The sequence below is a fragment of the Pogoniulus pusillus genome, chromosome 15, assembly GCF_015220805.1.
Source record: "Pogoniulus pusillus isolate bPogPus1 chromosome 15, bPogPus1.pri, whole genome shotgun sequence".
NCBI lineage: Eukaryota > Metazoa > Chordata > Aves > Piciformes > Lybiidae > Pogoniulus > Pogoniulus pusillus.
This window is the reverse complement of record NC_087278.1, coordinates 12,965,831-12,988,709: the sequence shown is the minus strand read 5'-3', so window position 1 is coordinate 12,988,709 and position 22,879 is coordinate 12,965,831. Positions and strand designations below refer to the sequence as shown.

The 22,879-nt window shown below is 42.7% G+C and overlaps 1 protein-coding gene across 1 annotated transcript in view; it reads right to left on the bottom strand.

Moving 5' to 3' along the window:
- The window catches only part of SLC41A2 (solute carrier family 41 member 2), a 42,794-nt gene that overhangs the window by 6,892 nt on the left and 13,023 nt on the right, over nucleotides 1-22,879 (bottom strand). The window contains exons 6-9 of the mRNA XM_064155422.1: nucleotides 18,786-18,933; nucleotides 18,197-18,276; nucleotides 5,197-5,328; nucleotides 3,291-3,439 (exon numbers count right to left, since the gene is read on the bottom strand). Coding sequence (XP_064011492.1) covers nucleotides 3,291-3,439; nucleotides 5,197-5,328; nucleotides 18,197-18,276; nucleotides 18,786-18,933 — 509 coding nt within the window. The remainder of the gene's footprint in view (nucleotides 1-3,290; nucleotides 3,440-5,196; nucleotides 5,329-18,196; nucleotides 18,277-18,785; nucleotides 18,934-22,879) is intronic.

Below are 22,879 nucleotides of genomic sequence, written 5' to 3'. Positions count from 1 at the left end.
ATTTTGTAACATTTGCAAGAAAAGAGGGTTCCTTTTGAACAGAGGCCACTCATCAAATCCAAAACACATTGAAAACCAATTTGCTGGTTCTCATTAGTGCACACTGGCTCGCCCAGATACTGCATGCTGCATTATGTGAACTACCCTACACATTCACAGGGTATACCTTCCTCAGCATAGCTTTTTTTACATTTCATTTTCTTCTGGTTCTGCCATTCATAAACACATAACAGACTGTTCACTACAGAGCTAACTCAGACCTCTTGAACTCAAGCCTAGAAGTTCTAGTTGGATGCAGATTAATATAAATATTTGTGCAGTTTTCCCCACCATTATGAAAATATACTTGTGAAATCCTTGCTCCACTAAAGTTAAAGGAAATATAGCCTTGGATTTCAATAGGAATAATTTATACATTTAATTGAACAATCCTTTTAGAATATGCACTTATTTAAAGAACAGAAACAACTGTACTATTAAAGGTGGGAAAACTAAAAGAAAGGGTTTGTATCCTTAAATCCACTATGATTGCAGTGGAGAAGGTAGACTGCATGAATTTCAGATCCATTTACAAATTCCAGCTGATTCCCATGTGAAATCTCTGAAGTCTAATAATGGCTGAAATCACACTGCAGTCTTACCTTCAGCAGAAGCATTAACAGGGACTCTTGCCCCACTCTGTTTATGTTAAGCTTATGGGAATTTAGTATCACTGAGAGAGCAAGACTTAGAAAAGCTCTACCAAAATGGGCCAAAGGATTGAAGCTGTTAGAAAGGACAGATGGAAGAGAGTTAAGGTATAACATAACAAAGCAAGTGGTAGGACTAGAAAGTAGGACTGTTCTGCAAGAGAAAAATGAAAAGCAATTTGGTATTTCTAGTATCACATTCTCACTTGCAAAGGTTGGAAGATTACCAGTTACCAGGTATAGAAGTCTCCTATGAGATGAAAATAGTAATAGCTTTCAAAACCTCTCTGTATCGGAATAGTAGTGTGAGAAACATAGAAAAGCAATTCAGAACAGTTAGAGACCATCTACTCCAACCCACCTGCCATGAGCAGGGATGCCTCTCAACTACACTAGGTTGTCCAAGCCCTCATCCAATATAGCCTTAAACACCTTCAGGGAGGGAGCATCCACAGCCATTCTGGGCAAACTATTTCAGACTCTCACCACCCTTATACTGAAGAACTCCTTCCTAAATTATAGACTAAACCTACTCTCCCTCAGCTTAAAACCATCCCCCTTAGTCCTGTAACTAGACACCCTCTTTATGAAAAGTCCCTCTCCAGTTTTCCTGTAGGATCCCCTCAGGTATTGGGAGACAGCTCTAAGATTTCCCTGGAGTCTTTTCTTCTCTGGGCTGAATAACCCTACCTTCTTCAGCCTATCCTCATAGCACAGGTGCTCTAGCCCTTTGGTCATCCTTGTGGCCTTCCTCTGGACTCACTCAAACAGTTCTGTGTCCTTATGCAGGGACGCAGTATTTGAGATGGGGTCTCACAAGTGGAGATTAAAGGGGAAAAATCACCTGCTGGCCACTCTCCACTTGATGCAGAACAGGTTACAATCTGCCTTCTGGGCCGCATGAGTGCACTCCTTACTCTTAGCCTGGAGAAGAGGAGGCTTAGGGGTGATCTTGTTACTGTCTACAACTACCTGAAGGGGCATTGTAGCCAGGTGGGGGGGTGGCCTCTTCTCCCAGGCAACCAGCAATAGAACAAGGGGATACAGTCTCAAATTGTGCCAGGGTAGGTATAGGCTGGATATTAGGAAGAAGTTCTTCACAGAGAGAGTGATTGGCATTGGAATGGGCTGCCCAGGGAGGTGGTGGAGGCACTGTCCCTGGGGGTCTTCAAGAAAAGACTGGATGAGGCACTTAGTGCCATGGTCTAGTTGATTGGATAGGTCTGGGTGCTAGGTTGGACTGGATGATCTTGGAGGTCTCTTCCAACCTGGTTGATTCTATGATTCTCATCAATCAACACTCATTGAACCTTGACTTGTTGAACCTTGTACAGTTTGCACCAGTCCACTTTTCAAGCCTGTCAAGATTCTTCTGGATGGCATCCCTTCCCTCATGAGTCCACTGCACCACACAGCTTGGTGTCAACTGAAAACTTGCTGAGGGTGCACTCAATGCTGCTGTTCATGTTGCTGACAAAAGAGGTCTGGACCCAGAACAGACCCTTGAAGAACTTCACTTACTGGTCTCCACCTGGACATCAAGTTACTGATCACAACTCATTGAGTGCAACTGTATAGCCAGTTCCTTATCCGCCAAGTCACTCATCCATCAAGCCCATGTCTCTCCATCTTAGAAACAAGGATGTCATGTGGGACAGTGACTGATGGTACTGTCATTTCCATTTTAAAACTAAATTGGTCACATAGTTAATTCAGGCAGGTTTTAGCTAAAAACTGGCTGTGAATTTACTACAAACATTTCATTTTGCATTATTGATTTCTCTAACTGAAATTATTTCAACTTAAGACATTGTTATTTCATAAGGAGCCTTTCAAGAACTGCCCTTCCTGGGTGTGATCAGGCTCCTAAGTAAGACCAGCCAAAATAATGTAACAACATTTGACAATTAATGTAATTACAGTTTCTTGTACAGTGATGCCTCTCATACTAATTGCAACTTTAATATAGATTAAGAACTAAGAATTCACCAAGCAAGCCACAACATTCTTGTCTATTGCTTAAAAAACAGTAATGTGAATCATTTTAGATTTCTTTGAGAGCTTTCCATGATGTATTCACCATTCATAAATGCTACATTTCCTTCTCTTCATCTGCCCTCTGGAGATGGGCATTTCAGATGTGATGGTTCCAAGAAGCAAAGGAAAGAGAAAGAAGAAGATGCATGACTGGGAAGTCAAACAGCATTTTCTGAAAGCTACTCAAAATACAGATGCACCTATGTGAGTTGTATACATGTGGAGATACTCCCAGTGACTTCCAAACTCTGCTGAAAAGCCTGTGTTAACCATTACCTTCTTGTACTACTCACACCTGTGTGAGCTGTATACACGTGGAGATACTCCCAGTGACTTCCAAACTTCACTGAAAGCCTGTGTTAACCCTTACCTTCTTGTACTACTCACACCTATGTGAGCTGTATACATGTGGAGATACCCTCAGTGACTTCCAAACTCCACTGAAAGCCTGTGATAACCCTTACCTTCTTGTACTACTCATGAGATGTCAGGAAGTAGATAAAACATTTTTTCCTTCAAGAACTTGATTTTATACAAGCACTTTCCAGTTATACTTGTTCTTACCTGTAGCAGAGCTGCAAACAAATATACTGCTATAAAGATGGGAGTTAAGGAAGTGTGGCCGCTTTTCATTAAGTGGATAGTGTACAAGAAAATCAGGTGTCCAGGAATCACCAAAAGAAGCAGAACTTGGGCTGATTTGTTATTTACACCTACAATAAAAAAAAAAAATCCAACATTTAGTTAAGCTCTTCAATTACTTTAACAGATTTTTATTAAATTATATATAAAAAGCAATTCTGGAATTCCACAGTATTGACTATTGTCAGTTGACATTTTTCTGCCAGAAGACTCCTTGAGGATTTTCACATGAGGGGAAAAAGCTATCTCTAATGTCTGACAGAAAAGTTAAGCAGGGCTCTTCCAAAAGAGGCTACAAACTATTTCCTCTCATTCCGTACTCATGTAATACAATCTACTTCTTTGGAGCTGCAGTGATGTCCTAAAGCCTTCCTAGGAAAGAGAATGTTTTGGACACCATATTCCAGATATGCTCCAAAGTACCTTATATTTCTAAAAACTGACCTCAGAGGTACCATTTTTCTCATTTGTTCCAGTTAATTTCATAAATATGAAAGTGCAATACATACTGTTACAGAATCACAGAATCATAGAATCAGTATCATAGAATCATAGAATCAACCAGGTTGGAAGAGACCTCCAAGATCATCCAGTCCAACCTATCACTCAGCCCTATCCAATCAACTAGACCATGGCACTAAGTGCCTCATCCAGGCTTTTCTTGAAGACCCCCAGGGACAGTGCCTCCACCACCTCCCTGGGCAGCCCATTCCAATGCCAATCACTCTCTCTGTGAAGAACTTCTTCCTAACATCCAGCCTATACCTCCCCTGACACAACTTGACACTGTGTCCCCTTGTTCTATTGCTGGTTGCCTGGGAGAAGAGGCCAACCCCCTGCCCTTTCAGGTAGTTGTAGACAGTAATAAGATCACCCCTGAGCCTCCTCTTCTCCAGGCTAAACACCCCCAGCTCCCTCAACCCCTCCTCATAGGATTTGTGCTCCAGGCCCTTCACCAGCTTTGTTGCCCTTCTCTGGACACATTCCAGCACCTCAACATCCTTCTTGAATTGAGGGGCCCAGAACTGGACACAGGACTCAAGGTGTGGTCTGACCAGTGCTGAGTACAGGGCAAGAATAACCTCCCTTGTCCTACTGGCCACACTGTTCCTGATGCAGGCCAGGATGCCATTGGCTCTCTTGGCCACCTGGGCACACTGCTGGCTCATCTTCAGCTACTATCTATCAGTACCCCCAGGTCCCTTTCCTCCTGACTGCTCTCCAGCCACTCAGTCCCCAGCCTATAGCACTGCTTGGGGTTGTTGTGGCCAAAGTGCAGGACCCTGCAATCAGGTTGGAAAAGACCTTCAAGATCATCAAGTCCAACCTATTGCACATTACATTTCATTACAGCTGCTACATTATTAGGAAAGGGGGCAAACACAGCAGAGGAGTAATTCTGAAAGCAAGAACCTAGAAAGAAAAATGGGAAATAGAAAGCAGGGACATGGTTTAGTAATAGTATTATCCATTAAGTTCAGTCCTAGATGGGGATTGAATTTCCAAAGTTAAATTATTAAGGTTAGGAAGCAAGTAAACAAGGCAAGGAGAGATGAGGGCTGAAATCCTTGTGAGGGGGTATCAGTGTCCTGCTATGCTACACCTTTCTCTTCCTTCCTCTGCACACATGGCCACCTGCAGAGAGCTCCTTGTAATTCTCACAGACAAACAGCTGCAGGCAAAGGAAACTCTTGCTCCTCTGCTGCCTTTGGATTGCACACAGGTTCTGTTTGCTGCCATTTCTCACTGGTGGTACAGTCTGGCCTGCAGGGTGAAAAAAGAGGAAACAGGAAACAGCAGTTTCAACAATTAACTGACCAACACATACCTGTACCGTAATAGGTTCTGCATGGATAATAGCAACCCTTGGCTTCTTCTGGCAGCTCTCCAGGGATGCTGTGTAAATGGAGGTAGGTAGAAATTCTGCTGGCTTGAATAGCTACTAGATTACCACCAATACCTGAAATACAAAAGGCAATAAGTGGTACATTTTCAGTTTACCAACTTCCTCTAAGCTTGCCACAGTCTCCTACACAAAAAAAAAAGTCAAAAAGAGAAATATCCTTCAAATGTGTATCAGTTAAAGGCAGGTCAACACTAAGCATGGAAAAATCTGGGCTCCAGTTTGGTGCATCATTGGCTGTTACAGACAAGAATGGGCAGGACGCTTGATAACCTCATCTGGGCTCCCTTTCCCACAGAATATTGGATGAACTTTTGAGGTTTCTTCCAAGCTAGGCTACATTCTATGGATTTTCACTGCAGTGAGCAGACAACCAAACCAACTTGTTTTATCTAAATTACAGAATGCAGTGGCACTATTTTTTTTTCTTCCTCAGCTACTTTACACAGCCACAGGTTGCTCTGAGAAGATATGGTTAGGAGCAAGTAACACAGATCTTGTGCCCACTTTGGGAAGTGAATGCCTTTGTTAATAGTAGTTTGACTATTTGATGCTTAGCAGTCACCAGAAGACATGATTTACCAAATTGCTTTGGTGACCATGGAGTGATCAGGATGACAAAGATCTAATACTGAGAACTCAAAAATTCCCTACCTCACCAATGCTTAAAGACACAGTTAAAGGCTAAACCTAATCAGGTACTAGAACTTTAAAGCAAAAAGCTTAAAATATAAATAGAGAGATATTAGAAAAAAAAAATGGCATTGGCAAAAAGGACTCTTCAGCATAACTACCTGCATCCTGCATGCCAGTCATGAGATACAGAAACAAAAGATGAACTACCAAAAGGCTAAGTCAGCATTTGCAAGGAAAATTAAAACAAGAGTGGCTTTTTTTTTCAAATGAACTTCAGAAGAAGTGAGATAAGGTGTTTATCTAAGCTGCAAAAGAGGCTTAAACATTAAAAAAAAATCAAATCTAAGTTGTGTCCAAAACATTTTTTTAAAACTAAGAACAGTAAGTTTGAGATTTCTGACAATGAGAATAAGGTATGGAAAGGGAGGCAGAAGGCAGAAATAAAATTAGAGATCAATGTGCTGCATTTGGATGGAGATCAGATAATTTCTGTGACTAAATTACCAAAAACCTGTTATGTAAAACTGTTTCTTAATAGAGCTACAAAGCTGAGGATGGTGCTATATGACTAGAAAATATGAAACAGTTGCTGCTTAAAAAGAGGAGATAAAAGCAATCTGGGTAATTACAAGCAGGCTAACAACTGCAATAACTGACACATTCAAAACAATATTAAGCAAAAAACTTTGCAAACTCCTCACTATCTGTATGCCTGACAGCACTGTAAGAAGAAATAAAAGATGGATGTAAGCAGGGCTGTTTTTCAAGGCATGTTTTTGAGGTTTGTAGCAATGCAACCATAAGCCACACTGGTACAACCCCCTTACATTTCAAGTATTTCCTATTGTGACTGATAATTACCTGCTTCAACAAACTCAGGGAATCAAAATGTGAGTGATTATCTGAACCCTAATTAATAACAGGGAAAGTGAGTGAAAGAAAAGAATGAAGGGAAATGGAAATTTGCCCATTTGAAATAGCAATTAAAAACAATTGTGTGGACAACACAGACATGAAAGAATGTGTGAGAATGGTTGTCAGCCTTTTGAGGGATAGCTATTGAACATAAAAATTTTTTTTTGGTATAAATATGGTTTAGAGAAAGTCTTCTCCAAACTCTCATGTGCAGGTAGATAACAAAAAAAACCCTGAAAAGTACTGACAGTGTAAAAAACCTCCTAGAATCCTGCACAGCCTCCACCACATGCCAATGTACAGTGAATCGCAGAATCAACTAGGTTCGAAGAGACCTCCAAGATCATCCAGTCCAACCTATCCATCCAGTCCAACCTATCCAGCCAAGATCAACCAGTCTAGTCCTATCCAATCAACTAGACCGTGGCACTAAGTGCCTCATCCAGTCTTTGCTTGAACACCTCCAGGGATGGCAACTCCACCACCTCCCTGGGCAGCCCATTCCAATGCCAATCACTCTCTCTGTGAAGAACTTCCTACTAATATCCAGCCTATACCTCCCCCTGCACAGCTTGAGACTGTGACAGTGACAGTGTCTTTTTATTCTGTCAATTCACCTACCAATTCCTCCTTCTAATTATTTCTGATCCTTTGGCCCAATTTCAACCACCTCTGACACAAAGACAGAGATACTAACCAGTCCTAACTATGGTTAAACAAGCTAAGAAGAAGGAAATAGTGGTTATCTAGGTAAATAGAGAGATTCAAACACATGCCATCATTAAGACAAAAGCAGTATATGAGCTGTGTAGTTAATAATGTATGTTGCTGGCTGGCCAGTCAGCATCTAGCTTGAAGCTAGGCATGATGCCTCTTGCTCAGCCAGTATCTCAGCAACACAGAAGAGGAACAATGATGTTATGGAAAGCAGAGTGAGAATGGAGATAATGTTGTGAGCAGCAAGTACTGCTGGGGCATGAGGCCACAGGAAACACTGGGGATCAAAAGGGCTATCTGGTGCTTTAAAAATTCAAGGTGCAAATCAGCACAGAATCAAGCTTCATTATTTTGTTGGTCATAGGATGATTTTCATAAAGCTGTGCTTGCATTGAATGAATCACTTCAGTGTGCACAGAGGTACTGAGTTTGTTTTGTAACAGCAGTTACTGTGCATGAGAAGCTATCTTGGCAGCATCAGATTAATCAGATTCCTGTAAGAAGCAGAAAACAGAAAACTGCGTAGGTAGACAAAATGTCACTACACAAAACTGATAGCTCTCAGCATCTTCTGAATGCTTAAAATGGTTGTGTGCTCAGTAGCTGCTCATACTATGAAAATCTCTGTAGACTTATATGAAGACTGCTTCCATGAACTAAAATTAAGTCGATTTTTTTTCCCTGGAGAACAGCATTGCAGCCATCCTAGCAAATATTTTATCATAAAGACGAGTTTTGTTAGCTGCTTCTCAATCTCATGAGAACAATACCACAGAGGAATACAACTTTTCTTCTCAGAAGTAAAATCCTGCAACTGCATTCCTCTCAGAACAGCAAATGTGTTGAATGATGAGAGTGCTGTTTTGTCAAGAAGCAGCTGAGACAGTGCTCAAGCGTGAAGGATGCCACACTGACTTCCAGCATTAGAAGCAAATTTAAAACCTCATCATTTTATTAAGCCAGTTAAAGGCTAACTAAGCAAGAACAGTTCTTCTGAAAATTGTTATCACAGTTCTTTTTTGTCTAATGAGCACAGAAAACCATATTCAAAGCAGAGCCAAAACCACATCATGCATTTGTGAATAGCCTATGGGCATGAGTCTATTAATCATTATCTGGATAATGGTTCTTTTTTTCTAATAATAGAAGCAACTATGTTATTTAGAACACCATGTTAAAAGTACTTTACCTCAGTGCATCTTAGGGAATATTTTGAAGTAAGTCTCTGTCTCGTAGCCCCCATTACAGGTTAAAAAACCCAGAAGTTATGGGAAGCTGCATAGGTCTGAAATCATCCACTGTACTGGGTGACGTTCCAGGCTCTTTTTTACCTCGGATCTCACACTACATGTTTTGATAAACAGGGAAACATCCTCCAGGGAAAAATGGGAGTGGCTGATAAACCAGAGGGATGTCCTGCCATTCAGAGGGAACTGGACAGGCCAGAGAACTGAGTTAAGAGGAATCTCATGAAGTTTAACAAAAGGAAATGCAAAGTCTTGCATCTGGATAGACATAATCCTATGACCCCGTACAGGCTGGGAGTTCATCAAGAGTTGAGTTGAATCTGCCATTGATATTCACTACCATGCTGCTGCCATGTCAGCTTCAACATGAAAGTGCTGGCTGGAGCACTTTCATCATGATGCTTGAAGTACAGACTGCAACAGGAGAGGCTCCCTGTGCAGGTTGCCTGGTCCTGTTTTGAGATGCTGGTCTTTTCTGCTAGGTTGGCTGCTGCATGCTTGAGTTGAGGGGAATCATTTAATTGCTGGCTTCTGCTGCTGCTGCTTCTGCATTTTGCAGCTCATTTTCTGCAAACAGGCTAAAGTAATTGTGTAGTATATCATAAAACTCTTTATCTCAACCTAGAGGGTGTTTTTGCTGTTACTTTCCCTCCCATCTGTGAGAGGAGAAAGAGGGGCTTGCAAGAGCAGGCTGTGCTAACCCAAGTCATCCAAGCACATGTCTCAAAAAGCAGAGCTGTCTTAAAGACAGTTGATTTTGGCAGAAGACAAAAGGGCTGAGATAGCAAGAAGTGAGATTACATGAGGATTCAGGTAAGGATTGAAGCTTGTAAGAAAGTTTTATATGAGTTTTTTTTCCTGTGGTACATTCATTATGTTGGTACATTTACCTTCAGGGAGTGGCTAGGATCAATGTGCCAGAGTCCTGTATCTGCCCCTAGGTTGAATAATCAGATCTGCCTCAAGGCTGCATAATTATGAGCAGCAAGGTGTGTGGCAGAGTACAGACAAGTGCCTCGGCTGGTGGTCAGCTCCAGTGGTTTGGAATTTCACCCCCTAACATGTGCAAAACCCTGACAAGCTGGTGGCATGTTTGGAAAGGTCTGGTGCCAGTCCAGAAGCTCCCAAGAGACAGAAATTATTGCAGTGTGTTGGGACCTGTCCCATGCCTATTGAGCTTTATTACTACACAGGTACCCTAACGTTTTCCCTTGCAATTTACACATTTCAGCTGTTTTCTCTCTGAGACAATGGGTAACCAAAGCACTGCCCTGTTGCACGAAAGCTGACGTCAAAACTATGTATAAGAGATGAACATAAATAATGAGTTTTAAAACGTCTTTGTTTTGGGGTTCTGTTTGGCTTGGGTTATTTTTTGTTGGTTTTTTTTTGTGGTGGGGTTTTTTTTTAGGAGAAGTAGTTTCTGGATATTTTCTTTGCATATTCTCCAAAACAATTTGCAGCAAAAGCTATCTGGAAAATCTGAAAGCCTGTCATTCAATTCATCCTACTAACAGACAAAAAAAGGATCATTTGGGTATTACACAAGCTTAACTTTCATCTCAGACAACAAGCATTCAATAAGTTTTGTGTTAAATTTTCTCATATGTGTTTCTCATACTCCTTGATCTACATTTATTCCCTCCAGATATCAAATATTCCTACAGTATGTACAGCCAAAGAACAAGAGATATTACAACAGCTTTGAGTATTGCTTCAGACTATTTGCAATGGCAAGGGTTTTTTTTCCTACAAAAAGCCTGCAAAGCATTTCTGATTTTCAGGTGTTTTCAGATTTAATTTGCAGAACCTCCATTCTACAAGATGCATAAAAATGGGGTAAAGTCTACCAACATGTTGGTTATTATGCAGTAACTCCTGAAAGGCAAATGCTTAAGGTATCTCACAATGTTTTGTCCAAGTATGCAATGAAAATAGGAAAGTGGCTGTATCTGGCAACTGCACCTTAGTTCATTCTTGCTGCATATTCCGAAGCATGTAATTGTTTCAGGCATTATCTTTTTTCAGCACAAAAGGAATTCAGTTACTTGCAAATTGCATTCCTGAGCCAAATTCTACACACTGTGATGTTGTAAGAGGATTTGCAAATTTTAACCATCTCATCTATTAGAAAACACAAAGATCAACTTGAACATCTAGGCTGAAGCACAGCCACACTTGGGCTTAGCTTTTTTATTCAGAACTTCAGTACATCAAACACAGACATCTAAATCTCAAGTCTTTTATGGCCAAACCCACACAATTCTTTTTTTTTTTTTTTTTTAAAGCAGAGTTACTTTTAATGATATGGTTGGTTGGGTTAAATTGTAATTATTCATCTTCAAAAACATGTTTAACAGGGGGGAAATGGAAAAGTGGTTGTGAAATATTTCTCGCCACCAGCAGCAAAGCTGTCTATAAATGCTTGTCTCCTTAACAACTATTTTAATATTCTTGGGAAATATTTGCAGCTATTGTTAATAGGAGTAGGAACCTTTGAGGTTGCTCAAATTCAAGACTAATATTCCTTAAACCAAAAGATTTATGGCTCCACACTGTAATACACGTAATGAAAGTGGCTTGTCTCACAGCTAAGAACACGTAAACCATCTAGATAGGACCAGGCTGAAAGCTACTTAATGACACACACAGGAAGCTTAACAATCAAAAACTCTGCAGTGCATGCTGTTCAGGACTTCAAGATAGGACAACTGCCACTGAAAAAATTCCATAAGCTTAAAATCCTGGACAAAATTAATATTTCATTCTAGCTTTGCTGGTTTCTTTCAGATCCTCTATGTCAAAGGAACAGCAAACTTTAAGAGCAAGTAAAAATGCATTTTGATGGGAAAGTCCTCAGCTCCTTTCACAACTTCTACTTAAAAGAATTCCAAAGCCAGGAAAGCACTGGTAGAGGAAGCTTTCTGCAACAGTAATATTTTAAAAAGCCATCTGTTAAGTGGCCTAGCACACCTTTTATGTCAGAAAATAAGGGTCAACAGATGTGTGCTTTCTTAACCAAAAAATTTCCTAAACCCCAGTCCACTAAACTATACCAACAAGCAATATCAAAAGGTGCCAGTAGAATTATGAAACCCAAGAGAGGCTAATCTAATAGCAACCAAAAAAATCATGTACCCACAATTTCCTTTTCCAGGAGGTGTACCATAAACCAGGGCCATCCTGCATCCTCTACACAAAATAGGTTTTCACTTATTTTCCAACAGAAATACCTTTATCCTTATAGTTCTGAAGCTTGAGGAGGTTAGCACACACACATACAACACATAAACGTTACTCTCCTCCCCTCTTCTGTGGATGAGGGAAGACCAGAATTCCTTAGTGATGCTGGAAAACTCTTCATAGAATCATAGAATCAACCAGGTTGGAAGAGACCTCCAGGATCATCCACTCCAACCTAGCCCTCAGCCCTATCCAGTCAACTAGACCATGGCACTAAGTGCCTCATCCAGTCTCCTCTTGAACACCTCCAGGGATGGCGACTCCATCACCTCCCTGGGCAGCCCATTCCAATGGGAAATCACTCTCTCTGTGAAGAACTTCCTCCTAACATCCAGCCTACACCTACCCCAGCACAACTTGAGACTGTGTCCCCTTGTTCTGTTGCTGGTTGCCTGGGAGAAGAGGCCACCCCCCACCTGGCTACAATGTCCCTTCAGGTAGTTGTAGACAGCAATGAGGTCCCCCTTGAGCCTCCTCTTCTCCAGGCTAAACAACCCCAGCTCCCTCAGCCTCTCCTCATAGGGTTTGTGTTCCAGGCCTTTCACCAGCTTTGTTGCCCTTCTCTGGACACATTCCAGCACCTCAACATCTCTGCTTCTCTTGTAGCCCAGTCGCATTATGGCTATTAGCAGTAACTGATCATGACCCTTAGGCTAACCATTACCTTATACTAACAAGGCAGGACTCTAGTCTTTGCCTGTTAAGCACTCCAAGATGGAGCATGGTAGGAGGTTTCTCTTCTCATAATGTAGAGTTTAAGTCTGGGATAATAGCTAAGGTCCTGAAAATACAGACACAGGACTACAAACAACTCACTGATGGGCCACTACTAGTCACTGAAGAAGTTCAAATTTTGAGAAGTGTGGAAAGACTGCTTTATGCATAACAAGGAGGTATGCATTAAAACCCCAGATGAACCCAGATGAAGCTGCTGCAGCTTGGAAAACAACATTGTCATGCATTGGAATGGGCTGCCCAGGGAGGTGGTGGAGTCACCATCCATGGAGGTGTTGAAGAAAAGCCTGGATGAGGCACTTAGTACCATGGTCTAGTTGACTGGCTAGGGCTGGGTGCTAGGTTGGACTGGATGATCTTGGAAGTCTCTTCCAACCTGGCTGATTCTATGATTACACACTATTGCAAGGAGCAGGTGACAAAGGCTAAGAACAGTCTAGAAATATAAAACACATGAAAATGCAACAGGCTGAATGTATAGGTAGTGCAATCATCACCAGAATCATCTCCACAGGATCACTGTGAGACTCCACAACTACAAACATGAATCTTGCTATCCCTGCCTTCTTGAAGGACTCATTCTCTCTCTGCCTGCTTCAATAGCCCCACTGTTCCCTCTCTTCCACCTACCACATTCTTGAAGGAACTTTTGACCTGACTATCAGCTAATCACCCTGGGCTATGATAGATTTGGATAGTTCTTTTTCTCTAGAGAATGTACACATGTTGCTTTAATTCTGTTGATAAAATTGTGAAAGAAAACAAACCCCAAAGCAGTACATTTACCCTTTTCTCTAGAGGCATGTTTATAATAAGCTGCCATTCTTAGCAATTATCTACTTAAGTCAAATCATTAGGTAAAAATGCTACAAAGGTAAAATGTAAACATGCAGGCAAACCAGGTTTCACAACCAATTGCTGTGAAAGAACAGGACACATGCTTCCACTTACAAGAGCAGCCTGCAACTGCTCATCATCACTAGAACATCTGCTAGGAGCATTAGGCTTTGAGAAAGGCCATGAGAACTGTATCCATTGTAGGTAGCCATCTCTTACCCCCTCCATTCAAGCTTTTGTCTTCCACCTGACAGGTGGCTTCACGATCCTGCCTCTCAAATTCCAGAGCTTCGTATCTGTTGTGGAGGGGTAACCAGGGAGGTGAGGGAAGCCAGGGAAGGGTTTGCCTACCTCCCTGAGCAGGGACCTGTATCCATTCCCCTCCTTTGCTTAGGCTACTTCCTCCTGCCTAGTGACCTCCTTCTCCATCTGCCTGATGATAGGTAGCATCGGGCTCCCCTGACTCCCGGTGAGTGACTCTCAGAGACTTAAGAGTATAACTCCACCAACCTATTTCTCCTTCGCTTTCCCAAACGTTCCTTAGTCTACCTGTTCCTTGAGCTCTGCCAGCATACAGAGCAGGTCATTCACCTGCTCACAGTGCACGCAGCTGTTTTTTGCGCTACCCTCTGGTACTGCCACTAACCTCACACAGTCCCTGCAGTCAGTGGTCTGGACAGCTGCGTCCCTACAGTCTGGAACCTGAATGGTGGCTTCAGCCTGCGGAGGCTCCGTCTGGATCCCCACCTGCACTGTGGCTGGGATCAGGCGCATGGTCTTCTCCCGTGTGGAGACCACTATAGCTAGACACGTCCCTTCTTTTTGCACCGAGAGCAGGCTGCCGGTGCTGGCTCTTCAGACGGCAGCCGCGGGCAGCTCCCTGCCGCCTTTCAAAGTCCGGCGGGATTCTGGCAAGCCCCTCCTCAGCTGTGTTACTCTGGTGAGGATCACACCAGAGCAGCAGACTCTGCCCCTTTCCTGTCTCTCCTCGGTCCCTCGCGTCGCCTACAGCTAAAGTTTAAGCTTAAGCTTACCTAAAATTAGATCCAAAACAAGCGCACCGGAGCCAGAGCTCCGCAGAGCTGCCGGCGCTGCCTCCCCGAGCGGCAGCCGCGGGCAGCTGCCTGCCGCTTGTAGCAGTCCCGCGGTGACCCCGCAACGTCCCCCGAGCTGTGCTCCTCTGCGCCCTTCCCTGGCCCTTCTCGGTCTCCCGTGTTAAGCTGAAGTGAAAGCTTACCTGCTTACCTAAGAAGCAATACTGCTCTTAGGAAGCAGATCCAGGGAGGAGCAGATCCAAGGACTACTGTTAAGAAAAGTTAGGGATGTAAAGCCTGAGGACGAGTTAAATTTAGTGCATCCTTAAGAGAGCTGGATGAATAATACATGAATTATCTGTGATTATTTCTGCAAACTGATTATCTTGGAGGTTAGAGAATATCAGAGGGCTGGAATAGGAAAAACCTTTTGAAAAGGCTATGAAGGATGATGCAAGGAATCTGCATATGAGTGGGATTTATATTCTTATAGTAGAAGAAATGATTTTAAAATACAATTAAGGAGTATCTAGAAAATATGAAAGCTGTAAAAGGGGAACTAACATGAATTTGCCAAGAAGATTCTTCTGGCAAAGCAATATGATTTCTTCCTCTTGCTGAACAGCTTGCCTTATGGTCACAGCAACAGCAAGACTGACTCTCAACTGTAGAGGCACTTAGCAAAATGTTTTGGTGCTAACCCATGCTACACTTCCAGCAGTAACCTCTGAAAAATTAATTATATCAGGCCAATGTGGTTCAAAATTTAAACTTAGTGCCCATAATAAAATATTATTATCAATGTGGAAAATAAGTGGTCATAACTAATTTAATTAACAGCTAACAGAATAGAACATACCCATATGGAATTTGCAAAGGCCAAGTTAAGTTAAAGCACCTTATAAGCCAGAAATTGGAATTCAGACTCATCATAGTAATTGGAGAAATGGTTTAAAAAATCAGCAGTACAGAAAAGTGCAAAATAATGTAAGAAATCACCAAATTGCCAGGGTTGGAAGGTGCCTCAAGGGTCATCTACCTCCAATCCCCCCTGCCATGGGCAGGGACACCTTACACTAGAACAGGCTGCTGAGAGCCACATCCAGGCTGGCCTTTAAAACATCCTGAACTGGCAGATGGAGCCAAGGACCAGTATAGTCTCCCTGTAATCCAGGAGGGACCTGCTAAGCCACTTGGATCCTCACAAGTCCATGAGACCAGATGGGATCCATCCTAGGGTGCTGAGAGAGCTGGCAGATGAGCTGGCCAAGCCATTCTCCATCATTTATCAACAGACCTGGCTCACTGGAGAGGTCTCCAGAGACTGGAAGCTGGCGAATGTGATGCCCATCTACAAGAAGGGCTGGAGGGAGGAACCATAACACCCCAAGCAGTTCTACAGACTGGAGACAGAGTGGCTGGAGAGCAGTCAGGAAGAAAGGGACCTGGGGGTACTGTTGGATAGTAGCTGAACATAAGGCAGCAGTGTGCCCAGGTGTCAGGAGAGCCAATGGCATCCTGGCCTGGATCAGGAATAGTGTGGCCAGCAGGACAAGGGAGGTTATTCTTCTCCTGTATTCAGCACTGATCAGGCCACACCTTGAGTACTGTGTCCAGTTCTGGGCCCCTCAATTCAAGAGAGATGTTGAGGTGCTGGAAGGTGTCCAGAGAAGGGCAATGACACTGATGAGGGGCCTGGAACACAAACCCTATGAGGAGAGGCTGAGGGAGCTGGGGGTGTTTAGCCTGGAGAAGAGGAGGCTCAGGGGTGACCTCATTGCTGTCTATGACTACATGAAAGGAGGCTGTAGCCAGGTGGGAGTTGGTCTCTTCTCCCAGGCACCCAGCAACAGAACACGGGAACACAGTCCCAAGTTGTGCAGGGAGAGGTCTAGGCTGGATGTTAGGAGGAAGTTGTTGCCAGAGAGAGTGATTGGCATTGGAATGGGCTGCCCAGGGAGGTGGTGGAGTGTTCTTGAACACCGGGCAATGTTGAAGAAAAGACTGGATAAGGCACTTAGTGCCATGGTCAAGTTGACTGGCTAGGGCTGAGTGCTAGGTTGGACTGGATGATCTTGGAGGTTTCTTCCAACCTGGTTGATTCTATGATTCTATGATCCAGGGATGGGGCTTCCACCACCTCCCTGGGCAACCTGTTTCAGTGTCTTTTCCTAATGTCTAATCTAAATCTCCCCTCCTCTAGGAACTCCACATCTCTCTTATGCTGGGGGCACCAGAACTGGAGGCAGTGCTGCAGGTGGGGGTTCAGCAGAACAAGGCAGAGGGGCAGAATTCCCTCCCTGCCCTGCTGGTCTGTCTTGGATGCAGCCCAGCACATGGCTGCCTTCTGGACTGCCAGCAACCATTGCTGGCTTATGGAGTGTTTGTCACCAACTGACACCCCCAAGTCCTGCTCCTCCAAGCTGCTCTGGAGCCACTACTTGCCTAGCCTGGACCTGTGTTTGGAATTGCTGCAGTTCAGGTGCAGAACCTTGCACTTGGCCTTATTGAACTCCATGAGGTTGGCTTAGGCTCACCACTCCATCCTGTCCATGTCCCTGTCAAACCACAGATCCAGCTCAGGTAAGAAGCCACAGGTTTATCCTGTTATAAAGGAAATCTTTCCTTCCTATTGATCAACCTTCCTTCATCCCTGCCATGCCTCCAAAACACACCCAAACATGTCCTGTCTCCAGATACTCTGAGGAAAAGACCCTCTGCAGTCTTCCTGAAGGCCCTGCTGGCCACACTGCTCTTGCTGAAGCCCAGGAGAGGGATGCAGGTAGCAAGATCACCACCAGTTTGACCAGCTTCTGCTATTGATGCTTTCAAGTCAAAGGGAGAAAAACAAAAGGGGAAAAGATCAGCAAGGAAGCAACACAGTGGAAATATATCTGGTGATTATAATTACTGCAAACTCAATGTGTATCAAGCCTATGATATTGTATTTTAAAATATAACACTGTTAAACTGCATCAGTCCAACAAATATTAACTGGTTGTATAAAAATCACTCTGTTGTTACCATTAGAAGAGAGAGCACTTAATATAAGGTCCAAATTTTCACAAATACATTGTTACACACCTGGAAGCACACACCAGGCATGGGAAACAACCCAGACTTCACTTGAGAAGTCTCTTTACATTCCTGCAGCATTTATGTTAGTTCTTATACCTATATGTATTACATGTAAGGAGTAAAACACTGTTTTAAGAATCTGTCCTTAGATATTTATAAGAAAATCCATTAAAGTAACATTTTATCTACATTTTCCTCAGTCAAAACGGTTTCAATATATTACTGGACCATTTAATATTCAAATATGCTGTCTTAATATTTACACTTTCAGTTTCTTAATGCATACTTTAGCTTCTACTTCTCACATTCTCTATTACGTTTTAAATGTTGTAGTAAGATCAGAAAGCATTCCTTACCTGTTAAAAGTAACTGTTGGCATCTAAAGCAAAACTTGGCATAACAGAAATGTACTGTAATATACTCTCCTCAAACTAAAGTTCAGCAATTGACACATAGTAGCACATAATCAAATCAGAGCCTTACCATTAATTACCGGGGTATAAACAACAATTCCAACTAAGTTAGGATCAGATACAGTTGTGTCCAGTATAAGGCCACCAATACTGAAAAACAAAGTGCAATATTTACAATAAGGCAAGCAGGTTAAGTTAAAGGCATTTTTAGCAGTCTGTCTTAGAACATCTTCAAGACACCATTTTCTTCTCAATTCATTTCTACCTCCACCCTATTACCTCGCTCTCAGCTACAGACTAATGTCATTATAGTTACTGAAATATTAATTTTTACTTCTTGTACAACAAAGCTTCATCACTTTCCCTGCATTAAATAATCTCCTAGATCAGTGGATAATCTTGATTGGAAAATGCAGGAGATCAGCAGCTCACTATTTCCTTCTTTTGATATGGCATGCTTCTGCTCAGTTGCTGCCATAGGCTACTGCTGGCTCACTCATTCATTCCCATCTGTGACTTAGCTTTGTGATTTCCTTTTTTTTGGAAAGATTAAATTTTGTTTACTGCTTAAATGTTTCTTTTAAGTACAATCAGGTGTTAAATAACATACAGAGAGGCACAGGATGACTATCAAGATGAAGCAAGACAAACAGACCTACCTGCTTATAACCATGGCAGTTATAACAGGCTCCCATCCTGAATGGAGAACAGTTCTGGTAGCTGGGTGTTTGGCAGCTATGACAATCCCCATCGGAGTCAGAGCCAAAAAAAAGGCACCAACCAAAGGAGATACATAGGAATATGTCTCTAAAATAATAATATAGAAAACAAACAGGCAGTTTTAATTTCAGATATTCCTATAGCTTTCTCCTAATTAAGAACTGTAAAATAGATTATGTTTTATAGCATGCAACTGAGGAGTTTTTGTAGTCTTTACCACTACTGTACCTAAAGTTTCAACTACAGCACTAAACAATATGCTTAGCATCTGTCATCTGTGATCACTGCCTCTCATCTTCTCAAGGACATACGGGAAGGAATTTTGAAGAGGATCTTTGTGTGGTGCTTGATGTAAAAAAATGCACTAAGGATGTGGAATATAAAATATTACATTGTAACATATCTATTAAAAAAAAAAGAAGAGAAGCTGAATATACTGAAAATGCATTTTGCTTATACAAATCCATAGCATAGCACAGAATCATAGAATCAACCAGATTGGAAGAGACCTCCAAGATCATCCACTCCAGCCTATTACCCAGCCCTATCCAATCAACAAGACCATGGCACTAAATGTCTCAGTCAGGCGGTTTTTGAACACCTCCAGGGACAGAGACCCCACCACCTCCCTGGGCAGCCCATTCCAATGCCAATCACTCTCTCTGTCAACAACTTCCTCCGAACATCCACCCCCAGTCCTGTTCAATATCTTTATTGATGATCTGAACCAGTGCATTGAGTCCAGCATCAGCAAGTTTGCAGATGACACCAAACTAGGAGCAGGTGTGGAGATGTTGGAAGGTAGGAGAGCCCTGCAGAGGGACACTGACAGGCTGGATGGGTGGGCAGAGGCCAATGGGACAAGATTTAACAAGGCCAAGGGCAGGGCTCTGCACTTTGGCCACAACAACCTCAAGCAGCGCTACAGGCTGGGGACAGAGTGGCTGGAGAGCAGCAAAAAGGACCTGGGGGTACTGGCTGACAGATGACTGAAGATGAGCCAGCAGTGTGCCCAGGTGGCCAAGAGAGCCAATGGCATCCTGGACTGCATCAGGAACAGTGTGGCCAGTAGGACAAGGGAGGTTATTCTGCCCCTGTACTCAGCACTGGTCAGGCCACACCTTGAGTACTGTGTACAGTTCTGGGCTCCTCAATTCAAGAGAGATGTTGAGGTGCTGGAACGTGTCCAGAGAAGGGCGACAAAGCTGGTGAGGGACCTGGAACACAAACCCTATGAGGAGAGGCTGAGGGAGCTGGGGGTGTTTAGCCTGGAGAAGAGGAGGCTCAGGGGTAACCTCATTGCTGTCTACAACTACCTGAAGGGAGGCTGTAGCCAGGTGGGGGTTGGTCTCTTCTCCCAGGCAACCAGCAACAGAATAAGGAGTCACAGTGTCAAGTTGTGCCAGGGGAGGTCTAGGCTGGATATTAGGAAGAAGTTCTTCACAGAGAAAGTGATTGGCTTTGGAATGGGCTGCCCAGGGAGGTGGTGGAGTCGCCATCTCTGGAGGTCTTCAAGAAAAGCCTGGACGAGGCACTTAGTGCCATGGTCTAGCTGATGGGACAGGGCTGGGTGATAGGTTGGACTGGATGATTTTGGAGGTCTCTTCCAACCTGGTTGATTCTATGATTCTATATATATAAACTATACAAGCATTCCACTTTTACACATACTGACTTCTATAAGAAATCTGTCCTCTATTAAATGTCAAATACATTCTATCTAAACTTGGGGAATCTGACCAAGTCTTGATGCAAAATATAGTTTAAATTCATAAGTTGAAATAGTTGACATAGAACACACTAACATTTTACCAAAGGAGACTATTTAATATGCAAAAATGTGTTCTCATTCATTAGAGAGGCTGCAAATCCAAGCAGTTACTACTTTGATGCTATCTTAGTGGAGTTAAAATTAGTCTTGGAAGAATTGCTGTAGAGTTTTTACAACTTACTATCCTTCTGCATTGACTGCAGCAGAGCCAGCAAAAAGGACAATAAGATACCTTTCACTGGATAAGCTGAAGTTAGAAAGCCATTAGAATGAGCATGAGACAAAGCCCAAAAGAAGTAACTTTTCCCCTTCCTTATCTAACTGTTCTGTCTTCTTCCTTAGTGGTGCCTCTTTATTTTTGCCTCCTTTCTCTTCTTTCTGTGATCTAATATAGAAGCCTAAACTAAAGAGCTCTATCTCCAAAAAGTATCACAATACATCATTTCTTTATTTGACTATTAGAGTTTCATCAAAATAAAAACAAACAAATAGAACAAAAATGTACTGATGCACAGTTCTTGAACTACTCATTGCCCAGATAAACACAGCCTTCCCTCCACTTGCAATGAAGAAAGATCCCTGGGTGCCCTAACACTGGAAAGACACTGTTCATTTCAATTTTGCAAACTGCTCTCCTTCTCCCCCCACTTTTTTTCCTTCCTCTCCCCCCCAAACATAAATCATACTGTATCCCTGCTACTCTTTCTTCCCCCCTTTCTGTTCCTTTCACATGAAGCCAAGGTGAGATGAATTTGCATGTACCAGGTGCCAAATAGCCTCATATTTAAAGGTCAGAATGAAAGATTATCACTAATGTACTGTACTTAGTAAAATATAAAAGGGCACAAAACAAGTTCCAAGACTTTGTCACATTTTTTGAGAGACTGCCAATTTAATTAAGAGGCAAATCCTGCTGATCAGCAAAGATCTTCTGTTGCAACCAAACACTGAGCAGCAAAATACACAAGCAATGGTGAGGATTACCTTAATTACCCAGTCATTTTTTAAATTCTTTTACAATTAGCCCACTGTAATCTGTATTACAGAACTTCTTCCAACACAGGAAAGGAAACTAAAGTTCAAAAACAATTCCTTTTACAATAATATCTTTTTCACTCCAACTGACAACTAAAGAATTTCTTAGCATGTGTGAAAATACAAGAGGAACAGTGTGGCCAGCAGGACGAGGGAGGTTATTCTTCCCCTGTGCTCAGCACTGGTCAGGCCACACCTTGAGTACTGTGTCCAGTTCTGGGCTCCTCAATTCAAGAGAGATGTTGAGGTGCTGGAACGTGCCCAGAGAAGGGCGACAAAGCTGGTGAGGGACCTGGAACACAAACCCTATGAGGAGAGGCTGAGGGAGCTGGGGGTGTTTAGCCTGGAGAAGAGGAGGCTCAGGGGTAACCTCATTGCTGTCTACAACTACCTGAAGGGAGGCTGTAGCCAGGTGGGGGTTGGCCTCTTCTCCCAGGCAACCAGCAACAGAACAAGGGGACACAGTCTCAAGTTGTGCCGGAGGAAGTATAGGATGGATGTTAGGAGGAAGTTCTTCCCAGAGAGAGTGATTGGCATTGGAATGGGCTGCCCAGGGAGGTGGTGGAGTCATCATCCCTGGAGGTGTTCAAGCAAAGACTGGATGAAGCACTTAGTGCCATGGTCTAGTTGACTGGACAGGGCTGGGTGCTAGGTTGGACTGGATGATCTTGGAGGTCTCTTCCAACCTGGTTGATTCTATGATTCTATGAAGAGTGTTTTCACTATCTGCACCAATCTCCAAGCTTGGAAAGACAGTCTAAGAATTTATTCCAAGAACTGCAAAGAACTCTAAGAGTCAATAAATTACATCATGTGATTCTTTTCTTCTGGAAAAGGAAATTAATAAATGTGCATATAGATAAAACTGAAATCAGTCCAGAAAATGAACAGTGAATACTAACCAGTAATTATTTAGTAGCTAACTTCTAAATATTCTTAACTATGTAAAATGCTAATTATAAACTATACATACACAGATCATCCTGCCACAGAAATGTCTTGGGAGCAGAGGGAGAAGAGAGAGAGGAGGGAGAAGGAATACCCAAGCCAAATAAATATAATTTCTATCTGTAGTGCAACAGGATCACTTCAGAACTCAGCAAGTTACCAGAGCCAAGGGCACTTGCACAAATCTTGGGAAACATGATAACCCATGGCTGATTTTCAAGAATGTGACTAGCTGAATCCAACATATTTAACGCTAGTTAACAGCAGCTAGAGGGAAAA